General features: G+C 29.5%; 1 protein-coding gene across 1 annotated transcript in view; it reads left to right on the top strand.

The window, feature by feature from the left end:
• The window catches only part of LOC107437090 (dynein axonemal heavy chain 5), a 165860-nt gene that overhangs the window by 21577 nt on the left and 120871 nt on the right, over nt 1-23412 (top strand). Inside the window, exons 13-17 of the mRNA XM_043043611.2 lie at nt 599-760; nt 2088-2312; nt 3591-3763; nt 5517-5695; nt 8020-8207. Coding sequence (XP_042899545.2) covers nt 599-760; nt 2088-2312; nt 3591-3763; nt 5517-5695; nt 8020-8207 — 927 coding nt within the window. The remainder of the gene's footprint in view (nt 1-598; nt 761-2087; nt 2313-3590; nt 3764-5516; nt 5696-8019; nt 8208-23412) is intronic.

The raw sequence follows: 23412 nt of genomic DNA, 5'->3' as shown, positions 1-23412 counted from the left end.
TTCAATTTTATGCTTTTCACCAAGTCTGTTTGCTTACATAAATTATAAATTTTATGATTGTGAAGAATTAACCTGACACTATTTTTCAGGAAAGCATCAAAAATTTTGCGTTATAGTTTTCTCTTAAAAAAATAGCTGTCTGTTGCGGATATGCTTACTCAATGTTTATCTGTCGCTGCTATACAGGACTACTGATCGGACTAGTGTTTTATTAGTACCAATTTCAGTTATTGCTAAACGAAAGTTAACTTTATAAAAGCTCAATAAATGCAATTTCACTTTCAGATAAAGACTTGTTGCGTTTTAGTAATATGAGCTGAATTAATCTATACAACTTCTGTTTTTGAAATTGAAAAACTCCTTATACCCTTTTCAATCTCACAAACTAGTTACTCTTGCCTCTAAAAACTTTAAAAAATTTCTCGATTTTTCATTAGAGCATACAATAAATTAAGGAAATGCTCATTTTTATCAATTTTATAGACATAATAAATGAAGCTATTTTTGAGGAACGAATTAAAATGTGAAGTATACTACTGACCACTGTAGTGAGCATTTGAATGATGAGATTCATATAATTTTCTTCTCGTGGTTTCAGTTGAACAAACCAGTCAAAGCAGAAGGAAATGTAGAAAGTTGGTTAATGAATTTATTGAAAATGTCACACCAGTCACTTCACAGTGTAATTCGCAAGGCTGCCATTTCTACGACTAGTCCTAAATTCACACTTATGGAATTTCTCAGAGATTACCCAGCTCAAGTAAGTACAAACTTTCTTAAGTTCAAATGTGATCACTGTTTAAGGGTCTTGTTACCTGATGTAACGCACAGATAAAATCAAATTACATTTGCAATAAGAAACGTATTCTGCTTTCACATTAAGCTACTTACAGACCTTTTGATTACTTACTGTGTGAAACATGTAGTTAGTTTATAGAAAGATAGTCACAAATTCTATGGCCGTCTGCTGCTATGGAAACAAGAAATAACGCATTTCAAAGAGGGGAGATTTTTCTCTACCCTGATTCTCTTTCCATCGCCGATCCGAGCTAAAACCTATCTTAAATATCAACCCAATACTTTAAAATAGTGAAATCTCGTAACCATAGTCACGAATGCCGAGAGAAGTTCTTAGCTTAGATAAAATATACTACCTACGACTTAGATAAACAATACTATTTCTAAAACTTATCGAATGCTCTCTTACTGGTTCAGAGCTCTCGAAGCTATGTCAGCAACTAAAAAGGTCCATAGATGATGCCACCACTTATGCTAAGCAAAAGAGAAAAACAGGTTTTCGAAAGTGTTATTGGGCTCATCAAAGAAAAACTTTAAAAAAAAGAAGAAAAAAAGTTTAAGAAAATTTAATTACTCAAAAGGATCTAGGCACACGCATGCTTTATTTCTTAAAATAATTAAATAAAAGTTGAAATTTAAGAAACGCGTTTCTTAAAGAAATAAATGCTGCAGAATTATTTAGCCAGAAAATAGCGTTTTTTTCTGAATTGGACATATTATTTTCTTGTAAAAAATAAACCAATGAGATTTTAAGATAATTTTAAAATACTTCTGACCTAAAATCATATTGAAAAACTAATACATAGACAATTCCAACAAATGAAGGATAAAAATAAAGCTCTATGTCATTTACAGATTCAGAATTTTCTGATTTATTATATTGCGCCAGAATTGAACAAATAATATTTTAAGATTGTGTTGTCGCGAAAATATAAATATATATTTGCATTAATGCTTATTTCATTTGAATGTCTTTTTGTTTTTTCAAAATTTTACATTCAAAAATTTTACAAAGTCAAGTAACAATTAACCAAGTCTACATTTTACCCATTTAAAATTAAAAAAAATTGCAATGAAAATATTTCATTTCAATTTTCATTTAGAATAATCAAACCATTGGTGATTTCTTAATAACAGTTATAATACATAAATTTTTGTTATAAATTTCACACATAAAAACCTATGTTCTAATCGAGAAAAATAAAATAGTAATCGCAAATAGTTAAGTAAGAGTCCTGATTTTACATTAACAAAGTCGGAAAACATCCTAAAAGTAGTTTTTCTTTTAGGTAGGTCTTCTTTGTCTTCAGATTATTTGGACTCGAGAATCAGAAGTGGCTCTAGCTTATTCCACTCAAGATAAAAAAGTTATGGAACAAACCAATGGACTATTCTTAGATCTTCTCAACACTCTAATCGAGGAAACTACTAAAGATCTAGGAGTTGTGGAGAGGACAAAATTTGAAACATTAATTACAATTCATGTTCACCAAAGAGACATCTTCAACGATTTGGTAATGGTGTCTGAAAAGTTTCATATTTATTATTTAAAACAAAAGGGAAATAAGTGAAATTTTATAAGTACTGGAAAGTAAAAAATTACAGTGCTAAAAATTTTTTTTTACCTTGAATTGATCTAATCTTTTATTTAAAAATGTCGTATGTTTAAAATTCGATTTTTCAGCATCTATTCAACCAATTTCGCTCAAATTTTGTATTTTGCATATTAAACTACATACTTTAAAATGATGTAAAAATTATTATATACCTTACAACTCAATATTTTTTTTGCTAGTATTAAATAAAATAATAAAAAATAATAAATATTTACTAAAATTTATTTTTTGCATGACATTATCTTAAGATATGCGAATTTTATTATTGTACACACAAATTTTTCGATTCGCTTAAAAATTTGCTGAGATATGGTGAAATACGCAACAAATATAATTAACATTAAGGGGTCTAAACTTTCCGAACTTTTAATCGAAATGAAACCATAACGAAACTGTGAGGATCGTATTTTCCAGATTGCAGCTACCCCTTGAGGGGTCAGAAATCCGATTCCGTTAAAAAAAGTTATGTTTATTTAGCGAAAGTACGTTTTTATGTCTGATTTCGCATTTTAATATATCGCCTGCACCAATTAATTAGCATATTTGAGGTCATCTTCTTAAACCATTAAGATTGAGTGAACGTGAAGATCATTAGATCAAATGTTATTCAGAGGTATCCGGTTTCTTATTTTTATTTTTTTTTTTGGCTCACTCTACGTATGTATTGCACTGAAATTTTATAACTCCTTAGGATATTACTTCATTGTTTCGTAACATATTTTTATTCGGCTTGATTTTAGCATTCTTTCAAACCTTACGGTAAGTGATGGTTCAGAGCTACAATTAATTCAATGCAATAATGTAATTTAAGAATTTTATTTTTTAAATTGCATGACTTTCAAATATTTAAACACAGATTAGATTTTCTTCGATTATTCAAAGCATATAAAGTAACAAAGCATAGAAAGTTACATGGAATATAAAGTAAAACTTTCAAATCACCATTGTTTGAAGTTCTTTTTTTTTCTTCTTAAATCATTGATCTGCAGATTTCATGTTCGTCTGCAGAAAAATTTCATCTGCAGATTTTCTTTATGAAAAAAATGTTAAACTAAAATTTAGAAGAGGTGAAATATTTTTCATATATAGTCATCGAAATGTAAATTTTCTCAGCACACTTTTTTATTACACGTAGTTTGAAACTTCAGAAGTTAATTAAAGTAATTTATTTATCAGTGTCGATATGGAATAAAATCAGCCAAAGATTTTGAATGGGTGAAGCAATTCAGATTCTACTTTGAGGCCGATGACGATCTTACAGCAATAGGAATAACAGATGTCAAATTTACTTACCAGAATGAATTTCTGGGATGTACCGAGAGGCTCGTCATCACACCTCTAACTGATAGGTAAATATTGAAAAATTAAACTGTGTAATATTAAAAGATAAAGGGATCAGAATTTTCTCAGTTTCGAATATTATAGTTTACTCGTAAAATTTTAAATTATGCAACTTACAGGATGTCCACCGAACTGATTCCGAAATTAAATATCTCGGAAACAAAGGGCGCTAGAGAAATGAAACAAATGGTATGTTTATTGAAAAAAAGAAAAAAAAAACTTAATTAAATTTAGTTACGGAATTTATTTACAGAAGTTATCAACAGACGGCGCTGAATACCATTAGTAACGAGAATGTCAGTTCTAGTGTTAAATAATGAAATAAGTTTGTCTTACCGGATTTGGAGTTTTAAACCACATATTTTATCGAACAACGCTTGTTTCGAGAGATCGGATTACAATCCTACGGTATTTGTACTTTTAAGAATTCTGTACATCATGCAACGAAATCTGTAGGAATCATTTGTAACTAAATCCCAAAATTTATGCATAATAATTTTTTTAGCTTTCACAATGGACCTATTGTGTGTTTTATTTCTCTCTCCCTATTATTTCCAAGATTTTTTTTTTTATTTTGAAATCACTTAGTAAACAGCTGGTAAAATAAGCGGTTTACTAAGTCAGGATTTTTATTTATACTGGTGATAGACTGGATTATGCGAAACAGCTTGAAAGATGAAAAAAGAGGAATAAGGTGGAATTTCACAACTACTTTAGAAGACCTTGATTTTGCTGATGACATCGTACTTATTTCATCAAAATGTACAGACCTTCAGCTTAAAACAGACAAATTCAACAAATATTCAAATAGTGTAGGTTTATTCATAAACAAGAAGAAAACTAAAGTAATAAGAATAAATCAAAAGAAAAATGACAAAATTAAAATCGAAAATCACGAAATAGATGACATAAAGTCATTTAGCTGTTTAGGTTCTATTGTAGATAAAAAAAAAAGTGGAAGTAGTGAAGATATTAATCAGACAGCGAATAATCAAAGCAAGAACATGTTTTAAGGGATTACATAAATTTTGGAGAGAGTTAAATATTGAAATGAAGATAAAAATAGTTGTTTACAAAGCTATTGTTAGAGCAGTACTATTATACGGCGCAGAAACCTGTTAACAGACTAAGATCGAAATACAAAAATTAGAAACCTTTCAAAACAAATGTTTTAGATTTATTTTTAAAATTTTCTGGCCTTACAAAGTATCAAGTCAAAATCTATTAAAGAAAGCTAAAATAAAAACAATAGAAGATGAAATTAAAAAACGAAGATGGAGCTGGCTCGGACATATCCTTAGAATGCCCAAAGAAAAAATTACATCTGTTGCGCTTACATGGGCCCCTGATGGTAAAAGAACAAGAGGAAGACCCAGACTTATCATCCAGCTCATGTTTTTGGACGAATTAAAAGAATGTAGAATATCTGCCTGGAAGGAAGCAAGATCTATTGCTAGAGACAGGAGGCGTTGGAGGGATATGCTAGAGGCCTTAAGTGCCCAAAGGCACGTAGAGGATAAGTAAGTAAGTAGAAAACCGCTGGACACTCTGTATATTTATATTTCATGGAAATGCCTTCAATTTAAGAATATTTAGGAAACTTATGCTTTTAACTTTAAAAAAAAATTTAGGACAAATATTAATAGCAATGCTTAGATTTATTTGTATTTTTATGATGTTATCAATGCAGTTTTTTGAAACATGAAAATTGAGTGAATTTTTTAAAAACCAATATTTTTTGTAAATTCGCAAATTGTATAGATGCTACATCACATTAGCTCAAGCTTTGCAATTGCATATGGGAGGTGCTCCAACAGGACCAGCTGGAACGGGGAAAACAGAAACAACTAAAGACATGGGAAAAATGCTCGGTAAATACGTCGTGGTGTTTAACTGTTCCGACCAGATGGACTACAAAGGATTAGGAAGAATATTTAAAGGTAAGAATAATGTGATATTGTCAACAGGATGTTCAAAAAGTGTGGAGGTAGTCAAATATCTGGAGAACGTACATCGGATCAAAAACCAGAATATACATGTGCGAAATAGTTTCAAAAGGTGCCTGAAATGAGCCTCCCTTGAGAGGCGGATAAATTTCCAAAATCACATAATATTTAGGAACACCCATTTTTTTTAGATCACAGATTTGGATTTCTCAGAATAAAAAAAAAAATATTTAAGAACTATAGGACTTTATATTTTAGTTTAGAGATGGCGTTGTAGTCGCAAAATGAAAAATGTGGCAAAAATGTCTAAAAAGTATTATATTTCTTGGGAGAAATACGGAGGGTGGAAAAATTAAAATACAGTAGAAGTCAGATAATCCGGCACGTTCGGGACCGGCTCGGTGCCGGACTACCGAAAATTCCGGTCTATCGGACGGTAATTATACGAACGATTAGGTTAATAATTAAACTAGCAAATAGATACAACAAAGTTTATTTTACATTTCATATAATGTATGTATGCGTACTGTAAAACATATTTCACTTAGATTTAAAAAAGTCACGAATGTCTTTTTGTTTTCTTGACTTTTGGCATTTTTGGAGTGTTGTATTTTTTACCTGGTTCCAAGACAGTGCAATAGCATAGACGGCATCTTTTACTGTAAACTTTTTTTGAAAATCAGTCACGTCACAGTCGGCATTTAACAGGCCTTGAATAAAAGACCTTCTTTAAAAGCATTTAAAATTTTGAATAACCCATGGGTTGAATCAAAGATGTTACGTTAGGTGGGAGCAGAGTAGCAACAATATTTCCAGAAACTGACTCATCTACTGGCGGGTGGGCTTTGCAATTGTACAAAAGAAGGATGGCTTTAGTAACGAGCGCTTCCGGATGATCCCGAACTACCCCGAAAACTTCCGAATAGCTCTCTGCTCCCGAATAGCTCGTTTTTATTTGCTTTAAAGATACACTTTTGGAGAAAACCAAAATTTTTACAATTTCGGACTATCGGGCATTCCGGACTGTTGGATGCCGGACTAATGGACTTCTACTGTAGATCTGTTTGATAATTTGAAACACTTAACTGATGACAAAAACTCAAATCCACCCAACCCCCTTATTTGGACGATTCCTAGATGGCGGAGCTCAGTTTGGGAATATAGGTTAAGTTTAATTTCACTAAATCGGCTTTTCAAAATATATCTTGAGATACATCTATTTTACACAATTTCTACCCCATTTTCATTTTGATAAAACAGAGCCATCTCTAATGCAAATTTAATGGCGAGAAGTTACATTATGCTATTATATAGGAGAATCCAAATTTGTTTTTAAAAAAGGGGGTCTTCTAATAGTTGAAAGTTTCCCCAAAGCAACCCAAGTGGATGAGATTGAGGAATCGAGATTGGTTTCATTAAATATATCCTTAGAAAATATCAAATAATTCGCCCAACTATTTTTTGACTTTCGATTCCAGATATTTGAACCTTATTCATATTTTTTGAACACCTTGCATATTAATTTATGTGTGTGTGTGTGTGTACAAAACATAATTTTACGAAAATTGCTTATAAAGTGTTATGTTTCATCAAATGCTGCCAAAGACTGGTGTTAAATCTATCATAATTTTAAAAAATGTTCTTTAGGAATAAATACTATAAACTGTAAGAAAAGAAAACAAAAAAAGAAGTTCTTATTTTTTTTTCTTTTTAAGAAGGAAATGAAATCAGTCTTTTTTTTTTATCGGTGCATCAAAATATAGTTTTCCTTAATTGCTCAGATTATTAAAATCTTGACTAATAGGGGGAGAAGGCTAGAAATAAAGCTTTCGCTTCTTATTCAATTGATCAATTATTTTTTTTTTACTTTTAAAATGTCTATACAAATAAATAAAAAGATGTATTTTTGCTTTTTGACCGCTGAAAGTTATAAAGAAAAAATGTCTAGTTAAAAATAAGTTTAACAAGGGCGGGGGAATTTTAGGCACTATATTGCAAAATCGCGTTACAGCTGCATTTATAATAATATTTAATAAATCAACAAGTGGAACCAAACTGAGAGTAAATAAAAATCCTTATCCATCTGCCAAGCTAGATAAGAAGATTAAGTTTCAGTAGTTTCAAATCGCATTTTGTATTTTTCCTTTTTCTTAAAAAACAGACCATTATCTCTACCATATATATGTGATCTTAACCATAGCGCGTTGTAATCCGTAGGAGAAAAAAAGAGAAGTTCAAGTTATGTAAAAAAATATATAAATATTATCTCTATTCTTTGCTTCAAATTGTTGAATAAATTATATCCAATTTATTTTTAGGCTTGGCACAATCAGGTTCATGGGGCTGCTTCGATGAATTTAACAGAATTGAACTTCCTGTTCTATCGGTGGCAGCTCAACAGATTTCAATTGTCTTAACATGTAAAAAAGAACATAAGGAAACCTTTATCTTCAGCGATGGAGAAGTAATAAGAATGAATCCAGAATTCGGAATATTCCTCACTATGGTAACTTTTATGCTTCTTTCTAACATTTCTTTTACTTCAAATTACTTTGTGGGCTTTCGCACATCAGTCTATAGCACTCCATTTACAAACAGTACTGGCTAAATTTGAGGTAATATAGCCTGACCAATTTTTCTTTACGGCTGAAAAAAGCTTTTGAGTGTTGAACTTTCATTAAGTAATTAAACAATTTAACCAGCTAAAATCTTTAACTGATTTCTGAAACTAAACTAAAAATTAAATTGAATTATTTTTAACTTAATAATTTTTAACAAAATTGAATTATATTTTATTTCTACAATTTTTCTGTCTTACCGTTCATCTTAGCTATACGATTTTCTTTAAAATATACCATTAGTTCTCATTTGAAACTAAATCTGGGCGTATCCAGTAAAAAGTAATTGCATTTGATAGTTGAAAATTTTCGAAACACGACAAGGGTTCAACAAATCATATTGAAAGGTTCCGGCAAACATCAGTATGTATGGAATAAATTTACTTACCTCGTAATATATACATGTATAGAGCACACAAAAAATGACCACCTTGAATAACTTTTGATTTAATGATAGGATCCCCACGTTCTAGGACTCAATCTTAAAGGTTCGAAGGGTGTTCCCAAATATGCTAATTAATTAGTGCTGACGATATTTTAAGTTACGAAATCAGACACAAAAACGTATTTTATGAGCATAACATTTTTTTAAACAGATTCGAAAAATATCATGACAAAAGGATAAAATTATTTCTCTTAAATATTGCGAAAAGATTTCATATGCACGAAAAAGATTGCCGTTTGGCTAACGTCAGAATTTTCTCATTTATCTTTGAATGTTCAGCTTTATGAGATAAGTTGCAGCTGCAAGTTCGTAATATAATTTCATGTTTGAAATCGTTAGCATAAGTTTTAGAAATATTTCATATGCATTTCAAAAGCAATTTACTCTAGTTTGCTTTTATTATAAAGGGAGATACCTTATTAGGTTTTGTAAGCTAAAAAAGAACTTCTGCATAATGTTTAATCTAAAAACGAAATAAATTAATATACCAATTCGTTCCATAAGCAAAACTTTACTTTGACCTGCATTAAAGATTGAGTTTTTCGTCTGTTATTCAAAAATACTTGATTTTGAGAACTCGTTTATATACATGCAATAATATTTATAGAATTCTTGTTAAAAATGGAAAAGTAAATAAAAGGAGATGCACATTCTAGGGATCGCTAAGTAATATTTATGTAAAGCTATAAAAAACTAACAGATAAAAGTATGGCTGAAATATCAAAACCTATTTAATTGTCGAAGGAAACAGAGAAGAGACAATTATTAGACACGCCTCAATATTTAATCAGGATACCCAGCTTGTTTTGATCCTTTCGGTACAGCCTTCCTTAGTAGTGATTCGAAAGAAGTTTTATTTCTTCTTAGCTTAAGCATAAGTAAGTGAAAAACCAGCACCCCTAATGATTATACCTATTTGACTTTCTTAACTAAGGAATCTAAAATCGGATAATTAGGGCGGTGATTTAGGAACACGATGTATGTTTATGATGTTTGGAGCATCACAACTGAAACATATATTTGTGATAATATTCATTTCTCTTTCCAAAGCAAAAAATCGCAAGAGCCGCCGTCGCTGTTTCAGGTGTTTAACTTTAAGTTACATTACGTTTTGCTACTCAAAAACGATAAGACTTACTAACTTGGAAATTCCAGTGAATATAGAAAATAATTAGAAAGTACGGGAGAAAAAAGTTTTAGCATTCAATCGATTTTTTTAAAGACATTATAACTAATAGAATAACTTAAAAGTCATATGATATATTTTTTTTAAAAAATCATCTCTTTTAACATAATTAGAGTGTTCTTTTAAAACTCAGTGAAATTTTTAAATCTGCAATATAGTTGTTATGTTATGATGTCACTATTAGATTTTGATGCCATTCAAACGTAGTAGCGAACATGACGAAATAAACATGAATTACGTTTTAGTGTTCTACAATGTCAGATAGCAAACTCTCAATATCATCTAGGCTTACAAATCTGTTGATAAAGGTACAATTTTTTCTGACAACAATGGAAGCACTGAAATGAGAAAAAAAAGTTAACGTCAAACAATTTAAATGACGATGCAATCTCTAAAACCGTTCCGTTAGCACGGAAACACAAATATTTAAAGCGTAATTACATGATTCAGCAGTTCTTTATAGCATTTATTAGAATATAGAGCTAGAATATTATTAGAAAAAAGAGCTTTATAGAATTCTAATGAGACTTAATGAATGATTCATAGCATTCATTAGCTCTCATTAGAAGTGTATAAGAGTAGCTCCGAAAAAAAAATTTCTTTAGAAAAAGAAAATCCGTTTTCTTCCTTTACCATTGGGAGAAAGCTGCAATCAATGGGATATTTAACTTTCGCGTCAAAATTTGGCGAACTTTATTTTTGTGCATATTGATGCTATTTTTTTTCCACATTAACTATGCATATCTATATATTAGAAATTATATGATAAGTTTAATAAAAAATTTATAAAAAAAATCTAATTCGCCCAATAAAGGACACCTGTCACTTTCATTGAGTTACTGAGTTCTGTAAACATTTTATTTTTAATACATTAACATCTTAATACATGTCAGTAAAATGTTTAAAATGATTATAAGTACAAATCGTAAATTTAAAATGCTGATTAGAAATCAACACAGACGCAACGTTTGCTAAAATAATTTGACTTATTCCCCCCTTTTCACTATGGATAGAAGCTCATTACCTCCATTTCAAAACTCAAAATATATTTAAAGTATATTCATTCTGATTTAGATATTTTTCACAGTGTCTGCCTAGAAGGAATAAAAAAGATATTTCACTTATTTTAAATTGAATTTCCCCCGATATGTTTTCAATAAATCAGATGCAAGAATGCTTTATTGTACAACTTATAAAATTTACAAAATATTGGTCTCGATATAATTTTCATGGTTAATAGAAAACTACCGACTGTTACCAGCCGATTCATATCACGTGAGGCTGACTGACTGAAGGCAACATGCGGATTATACGTATGCGTCCGTGAATTCGGTCATAAAAGTATACGAGAATTATTAATATGGCTAAATAACACAGTTTCAAACATTATCAGTAATATTTAAAACACTTTTAGCTCCACACAGATATCTATAATTTGTTTACATTTGAAAAGAACAAAAGTATATATAATAGCACCGTCTTGTACAGGAAATTTGTTTATACGCGATTCATGGTGAAGATTTTTGAATTTAGAACAGTAAATTAATAGCGTCTGCTGCGAATAACTATAAAATAATGGAGGTAGCCCAACGAAAGAACCAGGCCAGAAACAGCAACCTTTCGTTTCAAAAGTTGAACATTTTTCAATCGCCACATTGGAAGTTACATTTTCGTAGAAGCTGTGTCAAACCAACCTTCAGAAAAGCATTGAACCTCATTTTTTTACTTAGATGCCCGTTTATCAATCGCTCTATTGCTATAGTTTCAGTCAAATATCATCACAAACCTACCTTAAGAATCCGTGCTTAGCAACCACTAATTACTACTTGTTCCTTACATTGAAAGAATATTTAGCCAGAAGGCGATACAGTTTGGACAAGACAAGGGAAAGATGAGGTTTTGAGAAGATACCCTTTCAAAATAGGCGAAGGTTTTTGATAGTAAATTGCTATAAAAAGGATAAAATATTAAAACCGTAATATGTAATAACACTTATCAAATTTTATTAAAATATAATTTAAAAATGACAATATTAGAGTTACTATCTCCTTAGACATATAAATATAACGCAGGGTTCCCACTCAATTTCAGAAAAAAAAATTCCATTACATTTCCAGGTAAATTTCAATGAAACTCGAGACCATATTTTTATCAGAAAACTTTGATTCTTTTATTTCTAATGTGAAATATTAGATTTTCTGGGTAAAAAAATACTATTTAATGAGGATGGGAACATTTCAGTTTGACTAATATGTAAAATTTTTATAACAAATAATTGTAATAGATGTTAAAATTATTTAACTCGAATCTCAATAACTGATTACTGTTACTGACAATTTTAAGACTGGTTATTTTCCAGGCATGATATAAGAATATTCCTGATTTTTAGAGTTATAATAAAATTCCCTGACAATTCTAGCTTTTCTCTGTTCTCCCTGTAATGTTATTCGGTAAACTTCAGTCTTTTTTAATGNCTGAAATAAGTCAATTTTGTCTAGGAGTATTATGAAATTCTATTCTAAGACCCTCATAAGTTGACCAGAAAAAAAAATTCAGAAAAGTTTCTGTCATTTTGCAATGTATATTAAAATTTTACTTGTTTGGGGAAATAGTGTAAAAAGCTAATCTAAACCCTTTTGTGAGTTGACCATCTGGGGAAACAGTAGGGGGTCAGTTTCTGACCATTTCTTTCATTCATTCATTGAAAACAGCTGTGTTAGTTGAAAGGTTTTTCTTCCAGTTGCAATAGTGAGCATAGTCAAATGCATAACTAACGAAATATTTTTTTTTTTTAAAGTTAGTTAAATATTAGAATTATATGTAAAAAATTGAAGTTCATTCAGGTCTAAACACATTTCTTAAGATATTCATTTTGCAATATATGCTAAATATAATATTTAAGTCAAGTAAAAAAAAATTAAATAGCAACATGATATAGGAAACGAAAAAGTAAACAATGACCCACCCCCTCTATAAGTTGCCCACTTGTCTAAGTTGACCACTAAAACAATGCACCACAAGTGGTCAACTTACACAAGTTTTACTGTATATAGATTTTAGAAACAAAAGTCTTAACATTAGATTAACGAAATTGGATTTTCAACCTGTTTCAACCAGGAGTGAAAGGTTATAACCAGCCACATTTTAAATTATTATTTCTTTTTATAAAAAATGTTCTTCTTTTTAATTTTGAATTTTTATTGACCTTTTTCTAACGAAATGGTCCTGAGCGCACAAGTATCAAATTTAAAGATTAGTTTTATATCTTAAATATTTTTTAATTTTAGATATTTTCAAAACTCTAAAAAGTATGAAAATGCATAAAACAAAGTTTTGTTATTGCGAAAAATATCATGACAGAAGGATAAAATTATTTCTCTCAAATATTGCGAAAAGATTTCATATTCACGAAAAAGATTGCCGTTTGGCTAATATCAGAATTTTCTCATTTATCTTTGAATGTTCAGCTTAATGAGATTAGTTGCAGCTGCAAGTTCGTAATATAGTTTCATTTGTGAAATCGTTAGCATAAGTTTTAAAAATATTTTATATGCATTTCAAAAGCAATTTACTTTAGTTTGCTTTTATTATAAAGGGAAATACTTTATTAGGTTTTGTAAGCTATAAAGGAACTTCTGCATAATGTTTAATCTGAAAACGAAACAAATTAATATACCAATTCGTTCCATAAGTAAAATTTTACTTTGACCCGCATTAAAGATTGAGTTTTTCGTCTGTTATTCAAAAATACTTTATTTTGAGAACTCGTTTATATACATGCAATAATATTTACAGAATTCTTGTTAAAAATAAGAGTAAATAAAAGGAGATGCACATACAAGGGATCGCAAATTAATATTCATGCAAAGCTATAAAAAAACTAACAGATGAAAGTATGGCTGAAATATAAAAACCTATTTAATTGTCTAAGGAAACAGGGAAGAGGCAATTATTAGACACTCCTCAATGTTTAATCAGGATACCCAGCTTGATATGATCCTTTCGGTACAGCCTTCCTCAGTAGTGATTCGAAAGAAGTTTAATTCTTCTTAACTTAAGCATTAGTCAGTGAAAAACAAGCACCGCTAATGATTATACCTATTTGACTTTCTTTACTAAGGAATCTAAAATAGGATAATTAGGGCGGTAATTAAGGAACACCATGTATCTTTATGATGTTTGGAGCATCACAACTGAAACGTATATTTGTGATAATATTCATTCCTCTTTCCATAGTAAAAAATCGCAAGAGCCGCCGCCGCTTTTTTAGGTGTTAAACTTTACGTTACATCATGTTTTGATGCTCAAAAACGATAGGACTTACTAAATTGGAAATTCCAGTGAATATAGAAAATATTTAGAATGTAAGGGGAAAAAAAGTTTTAGCATTCAATCAAAACTTTTTTTTTTAAAAGACATTATAACTAATATAATAACTTAAAAGTTATATATTTTTTTTAAAAAAAATCATCTCTCTTAACATAATTAGCGTGTTCTTTTAAAACTCAGCTAAATTTCTAAATCTGCAATATAGTTATGTTATGATGTCACAATTAAATTTTAACGCCATTCAAATGTAGTAGCGAACATGACGAAATAAACATGAATTACGTTTTAGCGTTCTACAATGTCAGATAGCAAACCCTCAATATCATCTAGGCTTACAAATCTGTTGATAACGGTACATTTATTTCTGACAACAATGGAAGCAATGAAATAAAAAAAAAAACAAGTTAATGTCAAACAATTTAAATGATGCAATCTCTAAAACTATTCAGTTAGCACGGAAACACAAATATTTAAAGCGTAATTACATGATTCAGCAGTTCTTTATAGCATTTATTAGAACATAGAGCTAGAATATTATTAGAAAATAGAGCTTTATAGAATTCTAATGAGACCTAATGAATGATTCATAGCCTTCATTAGAATTGTATAAGAGTAGCTAAGAAAAAAATTCTTTAGAAAAAGAAAATCCATTTGGAAATCCAATCCGCCAATTTGAAAATCCAATCCATCCCTTTACCATTTGGGGAAAGTTGCAACCAATGGGACATTTAACTTTCGTGTCAAAATTTGGCGAACTTCATTTTTATACATATTGATGTTATTTTTATTTTCCAGATTAACTATGCATGTCTATATATTAGAAATTATATGATAAGTTAAATAAAAAATCTCATTCGCCCAATGAAGGACACCTGTCACTTTCATTGAGTTACTGAGTCCTGTAAACATTTTATTTTTAATACATTAACATCTTAATACAGTCGAACTCGTTTATAACGAGCACAAAGGGACCGTAACATTGTACTCGTTAAATCTGAGTGTTCGTAATAAACGGGTCCTTAAGGCAGGCGTGCAGCCAGAAAAGGGGGGGGGGGCTTGGGAGGTCAAATGATTGAGTTTACTTAAAACTTAATTAATACTTACTTACTTTAATTACATTAATTAATTTAATTGAATACTTTTCTTAATTTAATGACAACTAACGCCCCCCCCCCCAGCCAGCAAAAAATTTCTAGTTGCGCTACAGTCTTAAAGGGCAATTAAGTGTCATTTCGCAGTTTTTTTTTTATTTCGCGCGCATTTCTTATCATTTTGAAAAAAAGATAAGACACAAAGACTAGAAAGATGATAAAAAAGATTGCAAGACAGAGAAATATTGCTCGCTAAAACTGGGTCTTGTTCGTTAAAAGCGACTTCTGTTCCATAGACTTAACATTGATCCAACCAAATATTCTCGTTTCCCTCGGTAAATCCGAGTTCTCGTTAAATCCGAGCTCGTTATAAACGAGTTTGACTGTACAGTTCAGTAAAATGTTTAAAATGATTATAAGCACAAATCGTAAATTTAAAATGCTGATTAGAAATCAACACTGACTACACACAACACAGACGCAACGTTTGCTAAAATAATTTGACTTATTCCCCCCTTTTCACTATGGATTACCTTTTCATTATTATGCTCATTACCTCCATTTCGAAACTCAAAATATATTTAAAGTATATTAATTCTGATTTAGATATTTTTCACAATGTCTGCCTAGAAGGAACAAAATAGATATTTCACTTATTTTAAATTGAATTTCTCCCGATATGCTTTCTATAAATCAAATGCAAGAATGCTTTATTGTACAACCTATAAAATTTGCAAAATATTGGTCTCGATATAATTTTCATGGTTAATAGAAAATTACCGACTGTTACCAGCCGATTCATATCACGTGAGGCTGACTGACTGAAGGCAACAAGTAGATTACATGTATGCGTCCGTGAATTCGGTCATAAAAGTATACGAGCATTATTAATATGGCTAAATAACACAGTTTCAAACATTATCAGTAATATTTAAAACACTTTTAGCATCACACAGATATCTATAATTTGTTTACATTTAAAAAGAACAAAAGTATAAAACTAGCACCGTCTTGTACTGAGATTTTCGAACTGAGAACAGTAAATTAATAGCGTCTGCTGCGAATAACTATAAAATAATGGAGGTAGCCCAACGAAAGAACCAGGCCAAAAACAGCAACCTTTTCGTTTCAAAAGTTGAACATTTTTCAACCGCCACATTGGAAGTTACATTTTCGTAGAAGCTGTGTCAGTTATTTTATGTCCGTGTCAAACCAACCTTCAGAAAGCATTGAATCTCATTTTTGACTTAGATGTCTGTTTATCAATCGCTCTATTGCAATAGTTGCAGTCAAATATCATCACAAACCTACCTTAAGAATAGGTGCTTAGCAACCACTAATTACTACTTGTTTCTTACATCGAAAGAGTATTTAACCGGAAGTCGATACAGTTTGGACAACGCAAGGGAAAGATGAGGTTTTGAGAAGAGACCCTTTTAATTGAGGAAAAGGTTTTTGATTATTAGTAAATTGCCACAAAAAGGGAAAAAAATATTAAAACCGTATCATGTAATAACACATATAAAATTTTATTAAAACATAATTTAAAAATGACAATATTGGAGTTACTATCTTCTTAGACATAAAATTTAAAGCAGGGTTCCCACTCAATTTCAGAAGGAAAAAAAAATTCCCCGACTTTTTCAGGTATACCAGGTAAATTTCAATGAAAATCGAGACCATATTTTTTATCAGAAAACTTTAATTCTTTTATTTGTAATGTGAAATATTAGATTTTCTGAGTAAAAAAAAAGTTATATAATGAGGATGCGAACATTTCAGTTTGACTAATATGTGAAATTTTTATAACAAATAATTGTAATAGATGTTAAAATTATTTAACTCGAATCTCAATAACTGATTACTGTTACTGACAATTTTAAGACTGGTTATTTTCCAGGCATGATATAAGAATATTCCTGATTTTTAGAGTTATAATAAAATTCCCTGACAATTCTAGCTTTTCTCTGTTCTCCCTGTAATGTTATTCGGTAAACTTCAGTATTTTTTAATGTTTATAGAAATGTTAAATGATTATTCAAACATCGTATTTTTCAACGTAACGACACATAGTGACTGCACAAAAATTTCAGTAAAAGAAAATAATATAATGCCTAAAAGGCAACTGTTATTACGCATTTTTGTTATTTTGTTTTAAAATTATGTTAAAAATACACTGAATTAGATAACTGGTAGAGATAGAGGATAATAAATTCAAAAGACAAACAAGGACAAGTATCAAAGTACGAATAATATTTATTATTTTGTGTACAACTAAAATTTATTGCCCATATCTATGAAATGTCTCATAATTTAAGCTTGTCAGATCAGTGTTATCTATCATGCCTTATCTTTTTTCTTATCGAAATAAATAAATAAAAGTGGGTCAAAATGTACAATATTTACAGTACTTATGTTTAATCTATATTTGATATGAAAATGCCTATTTTCGTTGGAAAAAAAAATAGAGCTAAATATGCAGATAACAATCAAATTTTTATTATCAATTTAAGTACGGAAAGTAACAGTGATAACAGCATGATAAACTTCTTGACAATTTGGAATAAAGAAGAAGGGATTTCCTTGAAATGATAAAACAGAGTTGTAACTGCAAATTTTGAATCGTTAGTTGGAATGCTGAGCTCTAACTCCAGACTTTTTACACAAGTTCAACTTACACTATAAATTTACACCGAATTTTAGAAAAGTATTAACACTACTGCTAAATAAATTCTAATTTTAAATCGAATAGATATATATTTAAGTTCGATTGGATTTAAAAGTATTTTATTTATAATTACATTTTATATTGCCATATAACAGGAAAAGCAAATAAATTTCACCAAATATATTACAAAGATTTGAAATTGCACAAAACTATATTAGATCTCAATTGCTTAGGCACACACATAATCGTGGCGACATAGTCGCAGAACATTACTGAGTTCTAGAAGAAAGATTTTTAATTTGGGAAGCAAAGAAGTTGGATTTTTTTTTAATCAGCAGAATTTTTCGAAATATTTTTTCTTGCATATAATTTTTTTCCTCTTTCTTGTGAATTATATTCCAAAAACGCCTTTCTCGCACATCGAAGGTAGAATAAACATTCGTGATTATTTTCTTTTTCTACCTCTTTTGATAATAACAAAATTCCGCAATGACTGGCTTTAGCTAGAATTTCAGATTGATATTATAAAAACTAATTTCCCCAAAACAAAAATGGTTATCGATACAAATATTTTTTAGAACAGGAGAATATCACCAATAATATTAGAATATGTATTCTTTTATACTTAGATTTTTAAAAAAAATTCTTTTATTTATAATTTAAAAAATTATGTACTGTTCTGTTCTATACATGAAGGATTTTTTTTTTTTGTAAACAGGAAGTAATTCTGTTACTTTAAATTAGTAACATATATATTATTTGCTACTATTAAAAATGTTTTTCAGAAAGATATTTTTAATAGAGAGAATTGTCGCAGAAAGCTAGAAAAAATTCTGCCACAGAGCACATAAGAAAGATTCTTTAGTGAATGTTCATAAACTACGAAAATATTACAATATTTTGAAGTTACCTGTACGTTGGAATCGGGCGAATTGGAGGAGAATAACTTTGATGATACGGCTGTTAAGATCATCATCAATAGTTTCTGATTGAGTCGGGATATCTTTTATGATCTGTTACAATCTGCAAGGAAATAAATCCTCCTCATAATAACATTTCTGGAGATTGGTTGAATGCTTAACTAAGAAAAGCTTGATGCGATGTTTTGAATTGAAAAAGCTTCATAATTTGCTGTCGCAATGTTCAGTAACTTCATAAATTAAAATTCTTTAATCCTGTATTAGTTAGTTGATATTCAAAGATCAAATTAATAAACGCTAATATCTAGTTGATGTAACCGATATGAGCAAAGAGAAAGAAAGGTTAATTAAAATAGTATGAAGGGGTACAAAGTGAACGGTATGTGCGCATCTGTCCCTTATGTTCTGTTCACAAATGCCCCGTCATTTTCTTTCGGTCACTTCAATGTCTTGTTTTTAGCATTAAAAAAAAATCACTTGAATATTTAAGCAATATTCGATAATAATTGACTTCAGTTTATTAGTTTTAAGTTTTCATTTCAAGAAGTCATAGATAATAAAAGAAAGAAGTTCTCACTAAAGAAAAACAAAATGAATCATAGTTCCGAAAGTTTTGTAGAGAAGAAGGGTTGTTACCTGTTACTGCTAAATATTGAGAAATTCAAGGATTTTTAATTATAAATTGTTTTTGTAAGGCATATTATGTTCATGTATCCCTCTTACAAAGCAAAACATTAAAAAAAAATGAGAAAAAAAATTATTTTTATTTCAGTTTTGAAAAGAAAGAAAAAAGCATTAACAAGGTGCCAGACAAAGACTTAAAACTCTATGTTTCTAGCTCCAAAAACGTTACAATTTTTTTGAATGTTTTTTTCCGATGGGATAAAAAAAATTTATTGATAGGACTTTTTGCTATGAGAAGGTGAAACCTTTAAAATTTCTCATTCTGCGTTTTGTAATTATTCAGGAACCATACATAATGAGCAAGTTCACCACCATCCTTTTATTTAAGGCAGTTTCAAATATTTTTAAAAGTTCTATTTTATTAGATATTGAAAATTCAAACCTCCACTTACTTTTTCGGACTCTTTAAAATCAGAACAAATTCTAATCAAAGATAAGATAAAATTTTCAATATTATCTTTTAAATAGAAGTTTTATGAATGTCAGATAGATAATGAGCGAACATAAACAGGAAGCTCAAGGTTCAAACATTTAATATCTATTAAATGTTAACAATTTGACAATAATGCTCCTTCTATCACCAGTTTTAATCTTAGCAATATTGAACTCATAGGATTAAAAGTAGAAGTTAATGGCACAAGAACCGGAAGTGGCAGTACCGCTCCAAGCACAAACGTTACATATTTGAATTATCTAAGTCAAACAATTATAATCTAAGTCAGTCTCAGAAACTGAAAATAAGACATGATCAGAAGAAAACTGTGAAGTTAGGGATAAGGCACAAATAACACCAGCTAAATTTATGAAGAATAGAATTAAAATAAGAGAATATGGTATATTTTGTGCAATGTTGACTTAAAAAAAAAATGTGAGCAAAGCATAAATTGTACTCAAATTGCCTCGGTGTCTAAACACCAAGTCATTTGGTGTAACACACTGAGGAAGTTTTTTGTTTATAAAACAGAGACTATAGTATGTTCAGTTCTGTACTTATATTTGTGCTTAATTCAGACTGCTCTTTTGCTTTAGATTTGCAATATAGTATACAAATAATTTAGCTTGCTAGTTATAGTATATATATAAATATAATTTTTCTCTCAAGTGCTTCAAAGTTTTTAACATGCTTCTTCATGCATGTTAAAAAAAAAGAGAGAAACTCACTGTTTAATAATTTATTTAAAATATGCAATGTGCTACTTACAATACCAATAATATTGTTCATGCTAATACAGTAGATCTATATATTATAACCGTCATTTAACAGCAGACCCAATTTTTTGGGTATATGACTACTAATGTTCAACTCTGTTGCCTTGTAATTTTGAACCCAATTCAGAAGACAAGGAAAGTCCTGGATCAAGTATTGGGAAAAATTTGGTTTCATGGAAGACCCTTTGATGGAACTAACCTGCATTTGCGTCTCATGGAGAGGAAAACCATAAAAACCTCCTACAGTTAGCCTGATGGCAAACAGATTCTTACCCATGATGCGTCAACTATGGAGGTTATTTTACGTCAGCACTGTGGATGTGAAATTCGTACTGCCCAGCCACGGCTGGGATTCAAACCGGACATACCATTCCCTGAGCCAGCACGGCTCAGTAGATCTATATACATATATTAATAACCGTCGTTAAATAGTCGACCCATTTCTTAGCTTTACAACTACTAATGTTCAACTACGTAGCCTTGTAATTTTGAACCCAATCCAGAAGACAAGGGAACTCCTAGATTAAATATTGGGAGAAATTTGACTTCATTGAAGACTTTTTGTCGCGACTAACTCGCATTTGCGTCTATATAACAAAATTTTCCGTCATTAACTTTACTATCTCCAAAAGCAAATCAAAGTCGATACATTTAATACATCTCATTTTTTATTTCTGACGCTTTAGATAACTAGATTCAAATTTTTGTGGTTTAAAATATTTGCATTTAAAAAATTATTTTTAACCATTGATTTTGAACTGTTTCAGACTTGCCATGTGTAGCAAATAAGGTTAATAGTACAATCAGTATAACACATTCTATACAATGCACAACCTAACATTTCAAGTTTTGCATTCTAAAAATTTACGATTGCATGTAAACAATTCATTACATGCTTAAAAAAAATGTTGTTTGAAATCATCAAAAATTAGCAGACCTTATAAAAAAAAGGGGGGGGGGATAACTTCGTTAATAAGTGAAACTGTTTAAAATTTGCTCTATATAATTATTTTTGTTTTGCATAACCTTGACAGCTATTTCGTATAAATTAAGGTGTGCTGTGCACACAAGGCAGCGTTATTTATATCTCTTTTTATATTACCTAACTTACTATCTTCTTACTACCAGTCATAAGCTTAATACATGAAAATATTTTTCCTTTAGATACAATTTAAAATAGATTTCTTTCCTATTAGTCTGAGGAGATTGCACAAGGATAAATTAATTATTTTATTAATATGATGTCTAATCCTAAAATAAAGTTTAAGAAAGATAAAGACCACTAGTGTTACACACCAGGATAGAAACATCTTAAAAATTTTGTGCTTTCATTTTATGTTTGGAATTTAACAAGCAAAATATATCAATCATAACAAAAGGTTCAAAATATACAATATACAAAAAAAAATATGACATTTAAATCTTTATTTGTCGACTTTGATATAAATGAAATATTATAGAGAACTTTAAAGAAAATTCACAAAAAAGCATTAAACATTTTAAGCAAAAAAAAAAAAAAAAAGATCGAATTGAAATTATGAAGGGGACAGTTCTTCAGCATAATTTTTTTTTTTTTACTAAATAAAAATTTCATTTTCTGAACCTTTAGAATCACCTTTCCAAGAACTATGAAGGCGTGGCTAATGCATCTTTAAATTGATTGATTGTGAACATAAAATTTAATTAACTTTAAATTATCATTGCTTCAAACCTTCTTACTAACAAGATCTGATCTGTACGTAAAAATGGTTCAATAACTTTTGACAATATAAAGTTTTTACGAAATAAATGAAAAATGGGAGCCTACAAGCAAAATAAACTTAGGTATATAATAATCTCATAATATAAATTAATGAGAATATTTCAGTCTACAAGCAAACATTACAATAAAGGCACAAAACATTCTACATTCTTCCCAAAAAAAAAACAATTGAGTTTTTTTTTATAATAATTAAATTCTTTCTTTGCATTATAAGAACGACATGAATTGGTCTTTATGAATTACCAAGAAAAAGTATAGAAAATTCTATTTTTTCTGTACTTAATTTTAAATTTAATTAAAAATAAAAACATTTGAAGTTTTGCACACTAAGTTTTCTCCTCCTCAAAAAAACAAATAAATAAACAATAATAATACATAAAAAATACTAGTATAATAACAATAATATGAATTGGTATTAAGAAATACCAAGATAAACACAGTAAATTGTACAATTTTTTTTCTAAGTGTAGTTAATATAATTTTAAATAAATAAAAAAAATATTAATAAATAAAATAATAGGCATAAGTAATAATAATTTTGTAGCAGATTATGAACTTTCTCTCAAAAAAATAACTATTTATGTATCTAATTTTTTAAAATACTTTTGAACTATATGTGTTTAAAACATGTTTCGGTTTAAAAAAATTTTTGTTTGAGAAATCAATATGTAGAAAAATTTCAATATTTAAGCTATACTTCTCGATTTAGGTATTTGTATCCCATAATTTCAGTATCTCTCAAACTTTTTGCTTCTTTTACTATTTAAATTTCGGCTGCAGGGGGGGGGGAGNCAAACTT

This window comes from Parasteatoda tepidariorum, chromosome 2, assembly GCF_043381705.1.
Source record: "Parasteatoda tepidariorum isolate YZ-2023 chromosome 2, CAS_Ptep_4.0, whole genome shotgun sequence".
Lineage (NCBI taxonomy): Eukaryota > Metazoa > Arthropoda > Arachnida > Araneae > Theridiidae > Parasteatoda > Parasteatoda tepidariorum.
Note: the sequence above shows the minus strand (reverse complement) of the source record. Positions and strands in the feature narration are given on the sequence as shown.